This window comes from Xenopus tropicalis, chromosome 8, assembly GCF_000004195.4.
Source record: "Xenopus tropicalis strain Nigerian chromosome 8, UCB_Xtro_10.0, whole genome shotgun sequence".
NCBI lineage: Eukaryota > Metazoa > Chordata > Amphibia > Anura > Pipidae > Xenopus > Xenopus tropicalis.
In genome coordinates, this window is record NC_030684.2 from 14,172,247 (window position 1) to 14,192,311 (window position 20,065).

At 52.7% G+C, this 20,065-nt stretch overlaps 1 protein-coding gene across 1 annotated transcript in view; it reads right to left on the reverse strand.

Moving 5' to 3' along the window:
* Window positions 1-981: 981 nt before the first annotated feature.
* LOC101730860 (coiled-coil domain-containing protein 77) overlaps window positions 982-20,065 on the reverse strand; it is a gene marked incomplete at its 3' end in the record, with an annotated part of 31,598 nt that continues 12,514 nt past the window's right edge. The window contains 8 exon segments of the mRNA XM_031891084.1: window positions 982-1,016; window positions 1,019-1,088; window positions 2,483-2,635; window positions 4,733-4,858; window positions 4,939-5,188; window positions 5,305-5,453; window positions 5,720-5,808; window positions 5,974-6,046. Of these exon segments, the coding sequence (XP_031746944.1) occupies window positions 982-1,016; window positions 1,019-1,088; window positions 2,483-2,635; window positions 4,733-4,858; window positions 4,939-5,188; window positions 5,305-5,453; window positions 5,720-5,808; window positions 5,974-6,046 (945 nt within the window).

Genomic DNA, 20,065 nt, shown 5'->3' on the forward strand with positions numbered 1-20,065 from the left:
TTCAGTACATAAAATACAGCATTTCCAGCCAGAGTTTAGTTTTTGAATTATTTGCCTTCCTCTTCTGATTCTTTCAAGCTTTTAAATGGGGGTCACTGACCCAGTAGATAAAAAAACAAAACAAAAAACTATTGCTCTGTGAACTTTATTTTTTATCCTTCTATTCAGACCCTCTCCTATTCATATTCCTGTTTCTCATTTAAATCACTGCCTAGTTGCTAAGGTAAAAAGGCCCTGGCAACAAGATAGCTAAGGTTCCAAACTGGAGAGCTGCTGTACAAAAAGCTAAGCACAGGTATAGGACCTGTTATCCAGAATGCTCAGGACCTGGGGCTTTTTTCGGAAAAGGGATCTTTCCGTAATTCGGATCTCCATACATTAAATTTACTAAAAAAATTATTTAAACATCATTTAAACCCAATAGGGCTGTTCTGCCCCCAATAAGGGGTAATTATATCTTAGTTGGGATCAAGTACAGGTACTGTTTTATTATTACAGAGAAAAGGGAATCATTTAACCATTAAATAAACCCAATAGGGCTGTTCTGCCCCAATAAGGGGTAATTATATCTTAGTTGGGATGAAGTACAGGTACTGTTTTATTATTACAGAGAAAAGGGAATCATTTAACCATTAAATAAACCCAATAGGGCTGTTCTGCCCCCAATAAGGGGTAATTATATCTTAGTTGGGATCAAGTACAGGTACTGTACTTGATCCGTTGTTCTAATATCCCTTGTTCTAATAAGCCTGAATTCGCCCGATATAACCCACCCGTAGGTGGGGATACCGGGAGAAGATCAGCTCGCTTGGCAACGTGTATGGCCGCCAATATTCTTCCTTCCTGGGCCGAACACACTATATAATCCCAGAGGTAGAGCCAGGGTAGACCTTTACCTGTGGCTCCTTGTTTAGTGTGGCAGCTCCGTCAGTCTCCCTTGTGCTCTATCCGATTCTCAGTTCATTCCCAGGCCACAGATTTGGCCTTTAAGTTGCGCAGTTCCCCTTGAATTTTTGTGTCTTTTTGTTGCCCTGCCGCACTGCATCCAGAATAGCAAGATCTTGGTCTGGCCCGATGTTCAGCGTCACCTGAGAGGAGAGCAAAAAGAGGAGAGCAAGATTAATTCACATCTCCTCTCACCCCCACAGGGCCCTTACCCATAGGGGTTCCTTCTTAGTTTGGTTATGAGCCGTCTCACTGCGTGTGTTTAATCCTCTAGTACAGCAATAGCAGTGTTATGAAGTTTAAGCTCCCCCTACTGGCTAGAAAATGTAACTGCTGCTCCAAATATCATAGTACAGGTATGGGATCACTTATCCGGAAACCCGTTATCCAGAAAGCTCTGAATTACAGAATGCCGTCTCCCATAGACTCCATTTTAAACCTGATTTTCTTTTTATCTGTAATAATAAAACAGTACCTTGTAATTGATCCCAACTAAGATATAATTACCCCTTATTGGGGGCAGAACAGCCCTATTGGGTTTATTTAATGGTTAAATGATTCCCTTTTCTCTGTAATAATAAAACAGGACCTGTACTTGATCCCAACTAAGATATAATTACCCCTTATTGGGGGCAGAACAGCCCTATTGGGTTTATTTAATGGTTAAATGATTCCCTTTTCTCTGTAATAATAAAACAGGACCTGTACTTGATCCCAACTAAGATATAATTACCCCTTATTGGGGGCAGAACAGCCCTATTGGGTTTATTTAATGGTTAAATGATTCCCTTTTCATTGTAATAATAAAACAGTACCTGTACTTGATCCCAACTAAGATATAATTACCCCTTATTGGGGGCAGAACAGCCCTATTGGGTTTATTTAATGGTTAAATGATTTTTTAGTAGAGTTAAGGTATGGAGGTCCAAATTACGGAAAGACCCCATACCCAGAATACCCTTGGTTCCGAGCATTCTGGATAATGGGTTTTTACCTTCAAGTATGTTATAGAATGGTCAATTTTTAATTTGTCTTCATTTTTTTATAGTTTTTTTTTTTTAATCATTTGCATTCTTCGTCTGGCTCTAAATGGGGGTCACTGACCCCGGCAGCCCATAAACTACTGCTCTGTGAGGCTACAGTTTTATTGTCCTTTTTTATTACTTATCGTTCTATTCAGGTGCTCTCCTACTCATGTTCAAGTCTCTTATTCAAAGCGCTGACTGGTTGCTAGACTAATTTGAACCCAAGCAACCAGACAGCTGCTGAAATTTCGAATTGGAAAGCTACTGAACAAAAGCTAAGTAAAATCCACAAATAAAAAAAAAAAAGACCAATTGCAAATTGTCTCAGAATAGCCATCTCTTCTACTAGATTGTACTAGAAAATACCAGCCTGTGTGTTTTCCCCTGTTTGGTTAAGGTGACACTTAATATTTATTCTCTGCCATCTTGTTTCTGTATATAGATATGCTTTCGTATAAGGCAATGAGATGCGTGCAACAGAAAATCTTGCCGTCGGTCTATCCCAGACTCACCTTGAATAGTTGCTTCTCTACATCCTTTAACCGCTGTCTCAGCAGCTTGATGTCAGTCTTATAGCCCTCTACCTCCATGTTGCGCCTTTTCTCCAGAGCCTCGTATCTCTGCGCCATCAATTGCAGCCGCTTGGCCACCTTATCTGAACGTTCCTGGTATAAGAATAACATTGGATATTAATCTCACAAACAGATGTTGGGTAACTGTAACACTACAGGAGGACTAGGGGAGATAACCAGTCACATTTTTATAAAAGCGAACAAAGCGGTTTTTAATTATTTGCTTTCTTCTTCTGACTCTTTCCACAGTCAAATGGGGGTCACTGACCCCGGCAGCCAAGAAACTATTGCTCCGCGAGGCTACTTTTAATTGTGTTGATTTGAAAAACCCATCATACTGTTCTTCGACTTCAGCTTATTCTTCCGCTTTTTCTTCTTATTTTTAGCGCCCCCCATTTTCTAAACGCTACTCCACCTACAGATTTAGGGGTACAACACCCAGACTCCCCACACTTCTTCGCCCTATAGCGGAGCAGGTTGCTTGTGCTTTTCTAAGCGATTCCCCCCGTCTTTTTGTGGCGCTGCTCCGAACACCCCAATTTTCCATTGACTTTGACAGGGAAGAATGAAATGAAGAATGAAACAGCGACAATTGCTGGATCCCAAAGGGGGAGGGGCCAACAACAGCCAATCAAATATAACCCATTGACTTTAATGGGAAAATTTAAACTGCTGCCAATCTTACAGCTCTGAGGCTACAGTCCCCAAACTTGAATCACATAGTCATGGGGTCAGCCTGAATGAAAATATGATGATTGTTGGATGCCCAAAAGTGGGCGGAACTGTGAACAGCCAATCAGATTTTACCTGCTGCCATTCTCACAGTAATAACACCGGGGTCCCCAAACTTTGCAGAGTTAATGCAAAGTTTGCAGAGTTAGTCACTGGGTAAGTACAATTCCAGGTTAGAAAAAGTGGGCGGAGCCACCAACCGCCAATCAGATGTCTCTTGTTGACTTTCAGTGGGGAAATTTAAATTGCTGCCATTCAGACAGTATTAAAACCAGGGTCCCCAAACTTTGCACAGTGGTTTTTACTATAGAACTGTGGTCCAAGGTTAGAGAAAGTGGGCGGAGCCAACAGATCAAATTTCCTTTAGTGACTTCACGTTTTTTAACCCAACATAAAGTTTGTTCTCAACCTTCCATTTCTAGTTGTTATTGTTATTTCTCTATTCAGGCCCTCTCCTATTCATATACCAGTCTCTCACTCAAACCACTTCCTGGTTGCTAATAGGGTAATGTAAACCCTAGCAACCAGATGACTCGGGAGTGGCTGAACAAAAAGTAAAATACATTTAACAAACACAAAAAAATAAAGACCAATTGCAAACTGTATTAGAATATTACTTTCTACATCATACTAAATCAGGGATCTTCAAACCATGGCCCAAAGGCCGGATTTAGCCCCCCAAGGTAATTAACCTGGCCCCGGCTGCCTCCTCACCCCTGGCTACTACCTGTAGACCTGCAGACGCAGCAGGGAATGGGGGAGCAGGGAGCTAGAGGATGCAGCAGGGAGTGGGGGAGCAGGGAGTCGGAGAATGAAGCAGGGGAGCAGGAAGGCGGAGGACGGAGCGGGGGAGAAGGGAGCTGGAGGACGCAGCAGGAAGTGGGGGAGCCGGGGGATGCAGCGGGGGAGTAGGGAGCCAGAGGACACAGCTGGGAGTGGGGGAGCAGGGAGTTGGAGGACGAAGCAGGGGAGCTGGAGGACAAGACAGGGGAGCAGGGAGCAAGAGGACGAAGCAGGGAGTGGGGAAGCAGGGAGCCAGAAGACACAGCTGGGAGTGGGGAAGCCGGGGGATGCAGCGGGGGAGCAGGGAGCCGGAGGACACAGCTGGGAGTGGGGGAGCAGGGAGTCGGAGGACGAAGCAGGGGAGCAGGGAGACGGAGGATGGAGCGGGGGAGCAGGGAGTCGAAGGACAAAGCAGGGGAGCAGGGAGCCGGAGGATTGAGCGGGGGAGCAGGGAGTCGGAGGACAAAGCAGGGAGCAAGAGGATGCAGCGGGGAGCAGGGGAACAGACAGTGGGCCATAGTTTGAGGATGCGGGGGCCTAGTTTGAGGACTACAGTCCGGCCCCCCAGCAGTCTGAGGGACCATGAACTGGCCCCATGTCTAAAAAGTTTCAGGACCCCTGTAGTAAATGGTAACTCAAATGTGAACCCCCCTTTACAAGGTATTAAGAACTCACCTTGAAGATTTCCCTGCCCACGTCTCCCTCCTCTCGTATCTTTCCCAGCTCATCCTCCAGTGTCACACACTGCTCCCGGTACATTTCAGCGAGGCGATGTGCTTGTGCCAGCTGCTCTGTAAGAGACTGTATAAGAAGAGGCATAAGAACCAGCAAGCAGCGCTAATACCATAATATCCTTTATTCACACATTCATGGGAATTACCCTTCACTTCCTCACTGTGCGAGTGCCGACTTGCTTTCTCGACCAATGACAAACGCAGGATCTCTCGCTCGTGTTCCCGCTCTTGCTCTGTGTCACTACTTAAAGCCAACTGCTCTCGGCACCGGTCTAGCTCTCGGAGCAGCCGATCTTTCTCGGCCATCCAAGATTTCTCATTGGCTCGGCACTCAAATTATTTCAGTTGCAGGAAATCCCTGGTGCTCTCGTACAGCAATTTCTGGGTCTTATTCAGCCTGGGAAAGATTGAAAGTGATGGTTCCAGAAGCCAGTGATGTACAACAGGGGGCTGATTTCCCCAACCCTAGGTGTAGGAGGCCTATGGATTTCTCTACTTTTCTCACACACTCACTTATCTGTCATAGATTTCATTTTGTCCTGGTCTCTTTGGTGCTGCACCTGGGTTTCTTCCACGCGGACCTTCCTGTCCTCTAACAGAGTCTCTATCTGCTCTTTGGATAGTCGTGTCTGCTCTTCCAGCTGGGCCTGCAGCGCCTCCACCTGGTCAGAAGAAAAGGTAACAACTTGAATTCAGTTGCCTTTCAAGAAGGCTTGTAATCCAAAAGTAGGAACCCCAATCAGGGTCAGAACTATGGGTAGGAAGCAGAGGCAGCTGCCTAGGGTGCAAGGATTGGGGGGGGCAGGTGGCCGACTGGGTTGTCTAGGGCGCCCGGTCGCTTAACCCGGCTCTGACCCCAATATCTGTTTCACACATTACATGAACAGAATGACCCAAGGAATAATTAAATATTCAAACGCAGCTTCACCTGAAGCAAAAGAATCTGGGGATCTTCTTTCTTGCCCTCTTTGCTTCTGTCTTGCTTCCCCGGTGCTTTCAGAGGTGCTTGTTTGGTACCTGTAAGTGGAAAGCAGCGGGTCACCTACTGACATATATGAAAGAGTCAAACTTAGGGAAACTTACAGCCATGGCTCCTTTATATAAAAGAAACAGATATTAAAACAAAAGCCAAGTTTAAACACATTTTAGGAAATAAGATTTGAAAGCACACAAGTCACTAACCTGCCTGGCCTGAACGTTGCAGTTTCCGGGCGTATGGATCCCCAGACTGAACAGCACGTTGGGGAATGGTGACCTGCAATCATAGATGAATTAAAGGGAAAGTTAATTTAAGATAAAACCTGGGCTGATTTTTTATTTTTATTAGCAACCTCCCCTGGAATTTGGAAACCCATCAGTGCCCCCCCAATACTTATGTCGTTAGGAAGCTCAGATTCTCCCTATTGCTTGTTACATGGCCAGGCAGATCTAAGACAAAACCGAGAAGCTCACATGGATATTCTTGTTATGCGGCTGAAAAATGGGTTACTGTTATGGGTTACTGCCCAGGGGCAAATCAGCCCAGTGTTGTTAATTAAGCACCAATGGGTTCCTAAACAAAGAGGACATCAGGAGACAGGACACTGATGACAGGTGAGGACCCTCCTCCTCTCCCTTTATCCCACCATTCCGGAAGGGAGCCAGCTTGTAATAAAGAGAAATAAGCTCTAGAACATAAACCTACTAACAACTCTCAACAAGACTAAGGGCAATTTTGAACAAGAGTTGGGGGAGGGAAGCCCTGTGTCCCCCTTACGACTGGAGAGAAAAGGATTTAACAGTAACACATAAATCTCCTTTTCTCCCATGTCTAGGGGGACACAGGGACCGTGGGGACATTTTTGTCCGGTGTCTGCCATTTCTTTATCAATGTCTGCATTTGATCATGAACTGAATTCTCCTGAATAGCATTAACCCTTTTACTGCCAGCTGTTTTGGTCAAAGCGGAACGTGTATTGCCAGACAGTTTTTGAACATTTTGCACTGTTTCACTTTAGGGGCCTTTCCTTGGGGGGACTTTTAGTTTACCCAGGAAAACAATATATCGATTTTTTCAGAACAATCTAAGCTTTCAAAATATGGTAGAATTTTTGTGTAATTCCAATTCTGTAACAAGATATAGGCGTCTAAATGTGTAAAAATAAAAAAAAATCACATTTTCCATAATATAAACACACATACTAGAAACAAAAATTATTTTATGCCCGAATATACAACTGATTTGGAAAGTCCCATGTCTCCTGAACGTGCCAATACCAAATATATATAGTTTTATGGGGATTTCTCACTTGTATAGGTCACAAACTCCCAGCAGTAAATTACCAAATTCCCAAAGCACTGCTCCAGAAAGCTGCATATTTTAGATTTAAAGGACAAAATTTCCACTAACAGAAGGTTTATCCCAGAAAATTGGGCATTTTTGGAAAGAACAGATTCTGGGGAATCCAGAATAGGCACAACTGTCTGTCTACTCCAAACTATCAAGTCGCTATGCTTTCCTAAATTTATTGGTTTTTATCAAAATTTGTGATTTTAAAAAAAAAATTGCTTTAAAGCTTCCAGTCTATAGTATCGTATCTCCTACAGGTCATAAAGTAACCAAATAAAACACCCTAAATATGAACCCCAGGGGTCCCCTGAACAGTTTGATGCCCAATATGTATAGGTTTAGCTAAGTATGTGGCATGTAGGGGCCCCAATGGGAACATACCCCCATATGTACTGTCATTTCTGTCATTTCAGCTTCTGCCAAATCAACACATTTACATCATTATATGTCGGATAATGCTACAAAAAAAGTACACTCACCCCAGAAAGCCATATATTTTTGGAAAGTACAAATCCCCCCGAATCTATAATGGGTAAACATTTCTTTTTGCTCCAAAGTACCAAGCTGTAAAGCTTTCCTAAGTTTGCAGATCAGCCCCCCAGCCCAATAAATAGTGACTGTCTGTAGCACCTTACAGCCCCCCTGGCATTCCCAGTACCCAGAGGCACAAACAGCCCCCCCAGCCCAATAAATAGTGACTGTCTGTGGCACCTTACAGCCCCCCTGGCATTCCCAGTACCCAGAGGCACAAACAGCCCCCCCCCAGCCCAATAAATAGTGACTGTCTGTGGCACCTTACAGCCCCCCTGGCATTCCCAGTACCCAGAGGCACAAACAGCCCCCCCCAGCCCAATAAATAGTGACTGTCTGTGGCACCTTACAGCCCCCCTGGCATTCCCAGTACCCAGAGGCACAAACAGCCCCCCCCAGCCCAATAAATAGTGACTGTCTGTGGCACCTTACAGCCCCCCTGGCATTCCCAGTACCCAGAGGCACAAACAGCCCCCCCCCAGCCCAATAAATAGTGACTGTCTGTGGCACCTTACAGCCCCCCTGGCATTCCCAGTACCCAGAGGCACAAACAGCCCCCCCCAGCCCAAAAAATAGTGACTGTCTGTGGCACCTTACAGCCCCCCTGGCATTCCCAGTACCCAGAGGCACAAACAGCCCCCCCAGCCCAATAAATAGTGACTGTCTGTGGCACCTTACAGCCCCCCTGGCATTCCCAGTACCCAGAGGCACAAACAGCCCCCCCAGCCCAATAAATAGTGACTGTCTGTGGCACCTTACAGCCCCCCTGGCATTCCCAGTACCCAGAGGCACAAACAGCCCCCCCCAGCCCAATAAATAGTGACTGTCTGTGGCACCTTACAGCCCCCCTGGCATTCCCAGTACCCAGAGGCACAAACAGCCCCCCCCAGCCCAATAAATAGTGACTGTCTGTGGCACCTTACAGCCCCCCTGGCATTCCAGTACCCAGAGGCACAAACAGCCCCCCCAGCCCAATAAATAGTGACTGTCTGTGGCACCTTACAGCCCCCCTGGCATTCCCAGTACCCAGAGGCACAAACAGCCCCCCCCAGCCCAATAAATAGTGACTGTCTGTGGCACCTTACAGCCCCCCTGGCATTCCCAGTACCCAGAGGCACAAACAGCCCCCCCAGCCCAATAAATAGTGACTGTCTGTGGCACCTTACAGCCCCCCTGGCATTCCCAGTACCCAGAGGCACAAACAGCCCCCCCCAGCCCAATAAATAGTGACTGTCTGTGGCACCTTACAGCCCCCCTGGCATTCCCAGTACCCAGAGGCACAAACAGCCCCCCCCAGCCCAATAAATAGTGACTGTCTGTGGCACCTTACAGCCCCCCTGGCATTCCCAGTACCCAGAGGCACAAACAGCCCCCCCCAGCCCAATAAATAGTGACTGTCTGTGGCACCTTACAGCCCCCCTGGCATTCCCAGTACCCAGAGGCACAAACAGCCCCCCCCAGCCCAATAAATAGTGACTGTCTGTGGCACCTTACAGCCCCCCTGGCATTCCCAGTACCCAGAGGCACAAACAGCCCCCCCCCAGCCCAATAAATAGTGACTGTCTGTGGCACCTTACAGCCCCCCTGGCATTCCCAGTACCCAGAGGCACAAACAGCCCCCCCCAGCCCAATAAATAGTGACTGTCTGTGGCACCTTACAGCCCCCCTGGCATTCCCAGTACCCAGAGGCACAAACAGCCCCCCCAGCCCAATAAATAGTGACTGTCTGTGGCACCTTACAGCCCCCCTGGCATTCCCAGTACCCAGAGGCACAAACAGCCCCCCCCAGCCCAATAAATAGTGACTGTCTGTGGCACCTTACAGCCCCCCTGGCATTCCCAGTACCCAGAGGCACAAACAGCCCCCCCCAGCCCAATAAATAGTGACTGTCTGTGGCACCTTACAGCCCCCTGGCATTCCCAGTACCCAGAGGCACAAACAGCCCCCCCCAGCCCAATAAATAGTGACTGTCTGTGGCACCTTACAGCCCCCCTGGCATTCCCAGTACCCAGAGGCACAAACAGCCCCCCCAGCCCAATAAATAGTGACTGTCTGTGGCACCTTACAGCCCCCCTGGCATTCCCAGTACCCAGAGGCACAAACAGCCCCCCCAGCCCAATAAATAGTGACTGTCTGTGGCACCTTACAGCCCCCCTGGCATTCCAGTACCCAGAGGCACAAACAGCCCCCCCCAGCCCAATAAATAGTGACTGTCTGTGGCACCTTACAGCCCCCCTGGCATTCCCAGTACCCAGAGGCACAAACAGCCCCCCCCAGCCCAATAAATAGTGACTGTCTGTGGCACCTTACAGCCCCCCTGGCATTCCCAGTACCCAGAGGCACAAACAGCCCCCCCAGCCCAATAAATAGTGACTGTCTGTGGCACCTTACAGCCCCCCTGGCATTCCCAGTACCCAGAGGCACAAACAGCCCCCCCAGCCCAATAAATAGTGACTGTCTGTGGCACCTTACAGCCCCCCTGGCATTCCCAGTACCCAGAGGCACAAACAGCCCCCCCAGCCCAATAAATAGTGACTGTCTGTGGCACCTTACAGCCCCCCTGGCATTCCCAGTACCCAGAGGCACAAACAGCCCCCCCAGCCCAATAAATAGTGACTGTCTGTGGCACCTTACAGCCCCCCTGGCATTCCCAGTACCCAGAGGCACAAACAGCCCCCCCCAGCCCAATAAATAGTGACTGTCTGTGGCACCTTACAGCCCCCCTGGCATTCCCAGTACCCAGAGGCACAAACAGCCCCCCCAGCCCAATAAATAGTGACTGTCTGTGGCACCTTACAGCCCCCCTGGCATTCCCAGTACCCAGAGGCACAAACAGCCCCCCCCAGCCCAATAAATAGTGACTGTCTGTGGCACCTTACAGCCCCCCTGGCATTCCCAGTACCCAGAGGCACAAACAGCCCCCCCAGCCCAATAAATAGTGACTGTCTGTGGCACCTTACAGCCCCCCTGGCATTCCCAGTACCCAGAGGCACAAACAGCCCCCCCCAGCCCAATAAATAGTGACTGTCTGTGGCACCTTACAGCCCCCCTGGCATTCCCAGTACCCAGAGGCACAAACAGCCCCCCCCAGCCCAATAAATAGTGACTGTCTGTGGCACCTTACAGCCCCCCTGGCATTCCCAGTACCCAGAGGCACAAACAGCCCCCCCCAGCCCAATAAATAGTGACTGTCTGTGGCACCTTACAGCCCCCCTGGCATTCCCAGTACCCAGAGGCACAAACAGCCCCCCCAGCCCAATAAATAGTGACTGTCTGTGGCACCTTACAGCCCCCCTGGCATTCCCAGTACCCAGAGGCACAAACAGCCCCCCCCAGCCCAATAAATAGTGACTGTCTGTGGCACCTTACAGCCCCCCTGGCATTCCCAGTACCCAGAGGCACAAACAGCCCCCCCAGCCCAATAAATAGTGACTGTCTGTGGCACCTTACAGCCCCCTGGCATTCCCAGTACCCAGAGGCACAAACAGCCCCCCCAGCCCAATAAATAGTGACTGTCTGTGGCACCTTACAGCCCCCCTGGCATTCCCAGTACCCAGAGGCACAAACAGCCCCCCCCAGCCCAATAAATAGTGACTGTCTGTGGCACCTTACAGCCCCCCTGGCATTCCCAGTACCCAGAGGCACAAACAGCCCCCCCCAGCCCAATAAATAGTGACTGTCTGTGGCACCTTACAGCCCCCCTGGCATTCCCAGTACCCAGAGGCACAAACAGCCCCCCCAGCCCAATAAATAGTGACTGTCTGTGGCACCTTACAGCCCCCCTGGCATTCCCAGTACCCAGAGGCACAAACAGCCCCCCCCAGCCCAATAAATAGTGACTGTCTGTGGCACCTTACAGCCCCCCTGGCATTCCCAGTACCCAGAGGCACAAACAGCCCCCCCAGCCCAATAAATAGTGACTGTCTGTGGCACCTTACAGCCCCCCTGGCATTCCCAGTACCCAGAGGCACAAACAGCCCCCCCCAGCCCAATAAATAGTGACTGTCTGTGGCACCTTACAGCCCCCCTGGCATTCCCAGTACCCAGAGGCACAAACAGCCCCCCCCAGCCCAATAAATAGTGACTGTCTGTGGCACCTTACAGCCCCCCTGGCATTCCCAGTACCCAGAGGCACAAACAGCCCCCCCCAGCCCAATAAATAGTGACTGTCTGTGGCACCTTACAGCCCCCCTGGCATTCCCAGTACCCAGAGGCACAAACAGCCCCCCCCAGCCCAATAAATAGTGACTGTCTGTGGCACCTTACAGCCCCCCTGGCATTCCCAGTACCCAGAGGCACAAACAGCCCCCCCCAGCCCAATAAATAGTGACTGTCTGTGGCACCTTACAGCCCCCCTGGCATTCCCAGTACCCAGAGGCACAAACAGCCCCCCCCAGCCCAATAAATAGTGACTGTCTGTGGCACCTTACAGCCCCCCTGGCATTCCCAGTACCCAGAGGCACAAACAGCCCCCCCAGCCCAATAAATAGTGACTGTCTGTGGCACCTTACAGCCCCCCTGGCATTCCCAGTACCCAGAGGCACAAACAGCCCCCCCCAGCCCAATAAATAGTGACTGTCTGTGGCACCTTACAGCCCCCCTGGCATTCCCAGTACCCAGAGGCACAAACAGCCCCCCCCAGCCCAATAAATAGTGACTGTCTGTGGCACCTTACAGCCCCCCTGGCATTCCCAGTACCCAGAGGCACAAACAGCCCCCCCAGCCCAATAAATAGTGACTGTCTGTGGCACCTTACAGCCCCCCTGGCATTCCCAGTACCCAGAGGCACAAACAGCCCCCCCAGCCCAATAAATAGTGACTGTCTGTGGCACCTTACAGCCCCCCTGGCATTCCCAGTACCCAGAGGCACAAACAGCCCCCCCCAGCCCAATAAATAGTGACTGTCTGTGGCACCTTACAGCCCCCCTGGCATTCCCAGTACCCAGAGGCACAAACAGCCCCCCCCAGCCCAATAAATAGTGACTGTCTGTGGCACCTTACAGCCCCCCTGGCATTCCCAGTACCCAGAGGCACAAACAGCCCCCCCCAGCCCAATAAATAGTGACTGTCTGTGGCACCTTACAGCCCCCCTGGCATTCCCAGTACCCAGAGGCACAAACAGCCCCCCCAGCCCAATAAATAGTGACTGTCTGTGGCACCTTACAGCCCCCCTGGCATTCCCAGTACCCAGAGGCACAAACAGCCCCCCCCAGCCCAATAAATAGTGACTGTCTGTGGCACCTTACAGCCCCCCTGGCATTCCCAGTACCCAGAGGCACAAACAGCCCCCCCAGCCCAATAAATAGTGACTGTCTGTGGCACCTTACAGCCCCCCTGGCATTCCCAGTACCCAGAGGCACAAACAGCCCCCCCAGCCCAATAAATAGTGACTGTCTGTGGCACCTTACAGCCCCCCTGGCATTCCCAGTACCCAGAGGCACAAACAGCCCCCCCAGCCCAATAAATAGTGACTGTCTGTGGCACCTTACAGCCCCCCTGGCATTCCCAGTACCCAGAGGCACAAACAGCCCCCCCAGCCCAATAAATAGTGACTGTCTGTGGCACCTTACAGCCCCCCTGGCATTCCCAGTACCCAGAGGCACAAACAGCCCCCCCCAGCCCAATAAATAGTGACTGTCTGTGGCACCTTACAGCCCCCCTGGCATTCCCAGTACCCAGAGGCACAAACAGCCCCCCCAGCCCAATAAATAGTGACTGTCTGTGGCACCTTACAGCCCCCCTGGCATTCCCAGTACCCAGAGGCACAAACAGCCCCCCCCAGCCCAATAAATAGTGACTGTCTGTGGCACCTTACAGCCCCCCTGGCATTCCCAGTACCCAGAGGCACAAACAGCCCCCCCCAGCCCAATAAATAGTGACTGTCTGTGGCACCTTACAGCCCCCCTGGCATTCCCAGTACCCAGAGGCACAAACAGCCCCCCAGCCCAATAAATAGTGACTGTCTGTGGCACCTTACAGCCCCCCTGGCATTCCCAGTACCCAGAGGCACAAACAGCCCCCCCAGCCCAATAAATAGTGACTGTCTGTGGCACCTTACAGCCCCCCTGGCATTCCCAGTACCCAGAGGCACAAACAGCCCCCCCAGCCCAATAAATAGTGACTGTCTGTGGCACCTTACAGCCCCCTGGCATTCCCAGTACCCAGAGGCACAAACAGCCCCCCCAGCCCAATAAATAGTGACTGTCTGTGGCACCTTACAGCCCCCCTGGCATTCCCAGTACCCAGAGGCACAAACAGCCCCCCCAGCCCAATAAATAGTGACTGTCTGTGGCACCTTACAGCCCCCCTGGCATTCCCAGTACCCAGAGGCACAAACAGCCCCCCCCAGCCCAATAAATAGTGACTGTCTGTGGCACCTTACAGCCCCCCTGGCATTCCCAGTACCCAGAGGCACAAACAGCCCCCCCCAGCCCAATAAATAGTGACTGTCTGTGGCACCTTACAGCCCCCCTGGCATTCCCAGTACCCAGAGGCACAAACAGCCCCCCCCAGCCCAATAAATAGTGACTGTCTGTGGCACCTTACAGCCCCCCTGGCATTCCCAGTACCCAGAGGCACAAACAGCCCCCCCAGCCCAATAAATAGTGACTGTCTGTGGCACCTTACAGCCCCCCTGGCATTCCCAGTACCCAGAGGCACAAACAGCCCCCCCAGCCCAATAAATAGTGACTGTCTGTGGCACCTTACAGCCCCCTGGCATTCCCAGTACCCAGAGGCACAAACAGCCCCCCCAGCCCAATAAATAGTGACTGTCTGTGGCACCTTACAGCCCCCCTGGCATTCCCAGTACCCAGAGGCACAAACAGCCCCCCCAGCCCAATAAATAGTGACTGTCTGTGGCACCTTACAGCCCCCCTGGCATTCCCAGTACCCAGAGGCACAAACAGCCCCCCCAGCCCAATAAATAGTGACTGTCTGTGGCACCTTACAGCCCCCTGGCATTCCCAGTACCCAGAGGCACAAACAGCCCCCCCAGCCCAATAAATAGTGACTGTCTGTGGCACCTTACAGCCCCCTGGCATTCCCAGTACCCAGAGGCACAAACAGCCCCCCCAGCCCAATAAATAGTGACTGTCTGTGGCACCTTACAGCCCCCCTGGCATTCCCAGTACCCAGAGGCACAAACAGCCCCCCCCAGCCCAATAAATAGTGACTGTCTGTGGCACCTTACAGCCCCCCTGGCATTCCCAGTACCCAGAGGCACAAACAGCCCCCCCCAGCCCAATAAATAGTGACTGTCTGTGGCACCTTACAGCCCCCCTGGCATTCCCAGTACCCAGAGGCACAAACAGCCCCCCCCAGCCCAATAAATAGTGACTGTCTGTGGCACCTTACAGCCCCCCTGGCATTCCCAGTACCCAGAGGCACAAACAGCCCCCCCCAGCCCAATAAATAGTGACTGTCTGTGGCACCTTACAGCCCCCCTGGCATTCCCAGTACCCAGAGGCACAAACAGCCCCCCCAGCCCAATAAATAGTGACTGTCTGTGGCACCTTACAGCCCCCCTGGCATTCCCAGTACCCAGAGGCACAAACAGCCCCCCCAGCCCAATAAATAGTGACTGTCTGTGGCACCTTACAGCCCCCCTGGCATTCCCAGTACCCAGAGGCACAAACAGCCCCCCCAGCCCAATAAATAGTGACTGTCTGTGGCACCTTACAGCCCCCCTGGCATTCCCAGTACCCAGAGGCACAAACAGCCCCCCCAGCCCAATAAATAGTGACTGTCTGTGGCACCTTACAGCCCCCCTGGCATTCCCAGTACCCAGAGGCACAAACAGCCCCCCCAGCCCAATAAATAGTGACTGTCTGTGGCACCTTACAGCCCCCTGGCATTCCCAGTACCCAGAGGCACAAACAGCCCCCCCCAGCCCAATAAATAGTGACTGTCTGTGGCACCTTACAGCCCCCCTGGCATTCCCAGTACCCAGAGGCACAAACAGCCCCCCCCAGCCCAATAAATAGTGACTGTCTGTGGCACCTTACAGCCCCCCTGGCATTCCCAGTACCCAGAGGCACAAACAGCCCCCCCCAGCCCAATAAATAGTGACTGTCTGTGGCACCTTACAGCCCCCCTGGCATTCCCAGTACCCAGAGGCACAAACAGCCCCCCCAGCCCAATAAATAGTGACTGTCTGTGGCACCTTACAGCCCCCCTGGCATTCCCAGTACCCAGAGGCACAAACAGCCCCCCCAGCCCAATAAATAGTGACTGTCTGTGGCACCTTACAGCCCCCCTGGCATTCCCAGTACCCAGAGGCACAAACAGCCCCCCCAGCCCAATAAATAGTGACTGTCTGTGGCACCTTACAGCCCCCCTGGCATTCCCAGTACCCAGAGGCACAAACAGCCCCCCCAGCCCAATAAATAGTGACTGTCTGTGGCACCTTACAGCCCCCCTGGCATTCCCAGTACCCAGAGGCACAAACAGCCCCCCCCAGCCCAATAAATAGTGACTGTCTGTGGCACCTTACAGCCCCCCTGGCATTCCCAGTACCCAGAGGCACAAACAGCCCCCCCCAGCCCAATAAATAGTGACTGTCTGTGGCACCTTACAGCCCCCCTGGCATTCCCAGTACCCAGAGGCACAAACAGCCCCCCCCAGCCCAATAAATAGTGACTGTCTGTGGCACCTTACAGCCCCCCTGGCATTCCAGTACCCAGAGGCACAAACAGCCCCCCCAGCCCAATAAATAGTGACTGTCTGTGGCACCTTACAGCCCCCCTGGCATTCCCAGTACCCAGAGGCACAAACAGCCCCCCCAGCCCAATAAATAGTGACTGTCTGTGGCACCTTACAGCCCCCCTGGCATTCCCAGTACCCAGAGGCACAAACAGCCCCCCCAGCCCAATAAATAGTGACTGTCTGTGGCACCTTACAGCCCCCCTGGCATTCCCAGTACCCAGAGGCACAAACAGCCCCCCCAGCCCAATAAATAGTGACTGTCTGTGGCACCTTACAGCCCCCCTGGCATTCCCAGTACCCAGAGGCACAAACAGCCCCCCCAGCCCAATAAATAGTGACTGTCTGTGGCACCTTACAGCCCCCCTGGCATTCCCAGTACCCAGAGGCACAAACAGCCCCCCCCAGCCCAATAAATAGTGACTGTCTGTGGCACCTTACAGCCCCCCTGGCATTCCCAGTACCCAGAGGCACAAACAGCCCCCCCAGCCCAATAAATAGTGACTGTCTGTGGCACCTTACAGCCCCCCTGGCATTCCCAGTACCCAGAGGCACAAACAGCCCCCCCAGCCCAATAAATAGTGACTGTCTGTGGCACCTTACAGCCCCCCTGGCATTCCCAGTACCCAGAGGCACAAACAGCCCCCCCCAGCCCAATAAATAGTGACTGTCTGTGGCACCTTACAGCCCCCCTGGCATTCCCAGTACCCAGAGGCACAAACAGCCCCCCCAGCCCAATAAATAGTGACTGTCTGTGGCACCTTACAGCCCCCCTGGCATTCCCAGTACCCAGAGGCACAAACAGCCCCCCCAGCCCAATAAATAGTGACTGTCTGTGGCACCTTACAGCCCCCCTGGCATTCCCAGTACCCAGAGGCACAAACAGCCCCCCCAGCCCAATAAATAGTGACTGTCTGTGGCACCTTACAGCCCCCCTGGCATTCCCAGTACCCAGAGGCACAAACAGCCCCCCAGCCCAATAAATAGTGACTGTCTGTGGCACCTTACAGCCCCCCTGGCATTCCCAGTACCCAGAGGCACAAACAGCCCCCCCCAGCCCAATAAATAGTGACTGTCTGTGGCACCTTACAGCCCCCCTGGCATTCCCAGTACCCAGAGGCACAAACAGCCCCCCCAGCCCAATAAATAGTGACTGTCTGTGGCACCTTACAGCCCCCCTGGCATTCCCAGTACCCAGAGGCACAAACAGCCCCCCCCAGCCCAATAAATAGTGACTGTCTGTGGCACCTTACAGCCCCCCTGGCATTCCCAGTACCCAGAGGCACAAACAGCCCCCCCCCAGCCCAATAAATAGTGACTGTCTGTGGCACCTTACAGCCCCCCTGGCATTCCCAGTACCCAGAGGCACAAACAGCCCCCCCAGCCCAATAAATAGTGACTGTCTGTGGCACCTTACAGCCCCCCTGGCATTCCCAGTACCCAGAGGCACAAACAGCCCCCCCAGCCCAATAAATAGTGACTGTCTGTGGCACCTTACAGCCCCCCTGGCATTCCCAGTACCCAGAGGCACAAACAGCCCCCCCAGCCCAATAAATAGTGACTGTCTGTGGCACCTTACAGCCCCCCTGGCATTCCCAGTACCCAGAGGACAAACAGCCCCCCCAGCCCAATAAATAGTGACTGTCTGTGGCACCTTACAGCCCCCCTGGCATTCCCAGTACCCAGAGGCACAAACAGCCCCCCCCAGCCCAATAAATAGTGACTGTCTGTGGCACCTTACAGCCCCCCTGGCATTCCCAGTACCCAGAGGCACAAACAGCCCCCCCAGCCCAATAAATAGTGACTGTCTGTGGCACCTTACAGCCCCCCTGGCATTCCCAGTACCCAGAGGCACAAACAGCCCCCCCAGCCCAATAAATAGTGACTGTCTGTGGCACCTTACAGCCCCCCTGGCATTCCCAGTACCCAGAGGCACAAACAGCCCCCCCAGCCCAATAAATAGTGACTGTCTGTGGCACCTTACAGCCCCCTGGCATTCCCAGTACCCAGAGGCACAAACAGCCCCCCCAGCCCAATAAATAGTGACTGTCTGTGGCACCTTACAGCCCCCCTGGCATTCCCAGTACCCAGAGGCACAAACAGCCCCCCCCAGCCCAATAAATAGTGACTGTCTGTGGCACCTTACAGCCCCCCTGGCATTCCCAGTACCCAGAGGCACAAACAGCCCCCCCAGCCCAATAAATAGTGACTGTCTGTGGCACCTTACAGCCCCCTGGCATTCCCAGTACCCAGAGGCACAAACAGCCCCCCCAGCCCAATAAATAGTGACTGTCTGTGGCACCTTACAGCCCCCCTGGCATTCCCAGTACCCAGAGGCACAAACAGCCCCCCCCAGCCCAATAAATAGTGACTGTCTGTGGCACCTTACAGCCCCCCTGGCATTCCCAGTACCCAGAGGCACAAACAGCCCCCCCAGCCCAATAAATAGTGACTGTCTGTGGCACCTTACAGCCCCCCTGGCATTCCCAGTACCCAGAGGCACAAACAGCCCCCCCCAGCCCAATAAATAGTGACTGTCTGTGGCACCTTACAGCCCCCCTGGCATTCCAGTACCCAGAGGCACAAACAGCCCCCCCCAGCCCAATAAATAGTGACTGTCTGTGGCACCTTACAGCCCCCCTGGCATTCCCAGTACCCAGAGGAACAAACAGCCCCCCCAGCCCAATAAATAGTGACTGTCTGTGGCACCTTACAGCCCCCCTGGCATTCCCAGTACCCAGAGGCACAAACAGCCCCCCCAGCCCAATAAATAGTGACTGTCTGTGGCACCTTACAGCCCCCTGGCATTCCCAGTACCCAGAGGAACAAACAGCCCCCCCAGCCCAATAAATAGTGACTGTCTGTGGCACCTTACAGCCCCCCTGGCATTCCCAGTACCCAGAGGCACAAACAGCCCCCCCAGCCCAATAAATAGTGACTGTCTGTGGCACCTTACAGCCCCCTGGCATTCCCAGTACCCAGAGGCACAAACAGCCCCCCAGCCCAATAAATAGTGACTGTCTGTGGCACCTTACAGCCCCCCTGGCATTCCCAGTACCCAGAGCACAAAAAGCCCCCCCCCAGCCCAATAAATAGTGACTGTCTGTGGCACCTTACAGCCCCCCTGGCATTCCCAGTACCCCAGAGGACACAACAGCCCCCCCCCAGCCCAAAAAATAGTGACTGTCCTGTGGCACCTTACAGCCCCCTGGCATTCCCAGTACCCAGAGGCACAAACAGCCCCCCCAGCCCAATAAATAGTGACTGTCTGTGGCACCTTACAGCCCCCTGGCATTCCCAGTACCCAGAGGCACAAACAGCCCCCCAGCCCAATAAATAGTGACTGTCTGTGGCACCTTACAGCCCCCCTGGCATTCCCAGTACCCAGAGGCACAAACAGCCCCCCTCAGCCCAATAAATAGTGACTGTCTGTGGCACCTTACAGCCCCCTGGCATTCCCAGTACCCAGAGGCACAAACAGCCCCCCCAGCCCAATAAATAGTGACTGTCTGTGGCACCTTACAGCCCCCCTGGCATTCCCAGTACCCAGAGGCACAAACAGCCCCCCCCAGCCCAATAAATAGTGACTGTCTGTGGCACCTTACAGCCCCCCTGGCATTCCCAGTACCCAGAGGCACAAACAGCCCCCCCCAGCCCAATAAATAGTGACTGTCTGTGGCACCTTACAGCCCCCCTGGCATTCCCAGTACC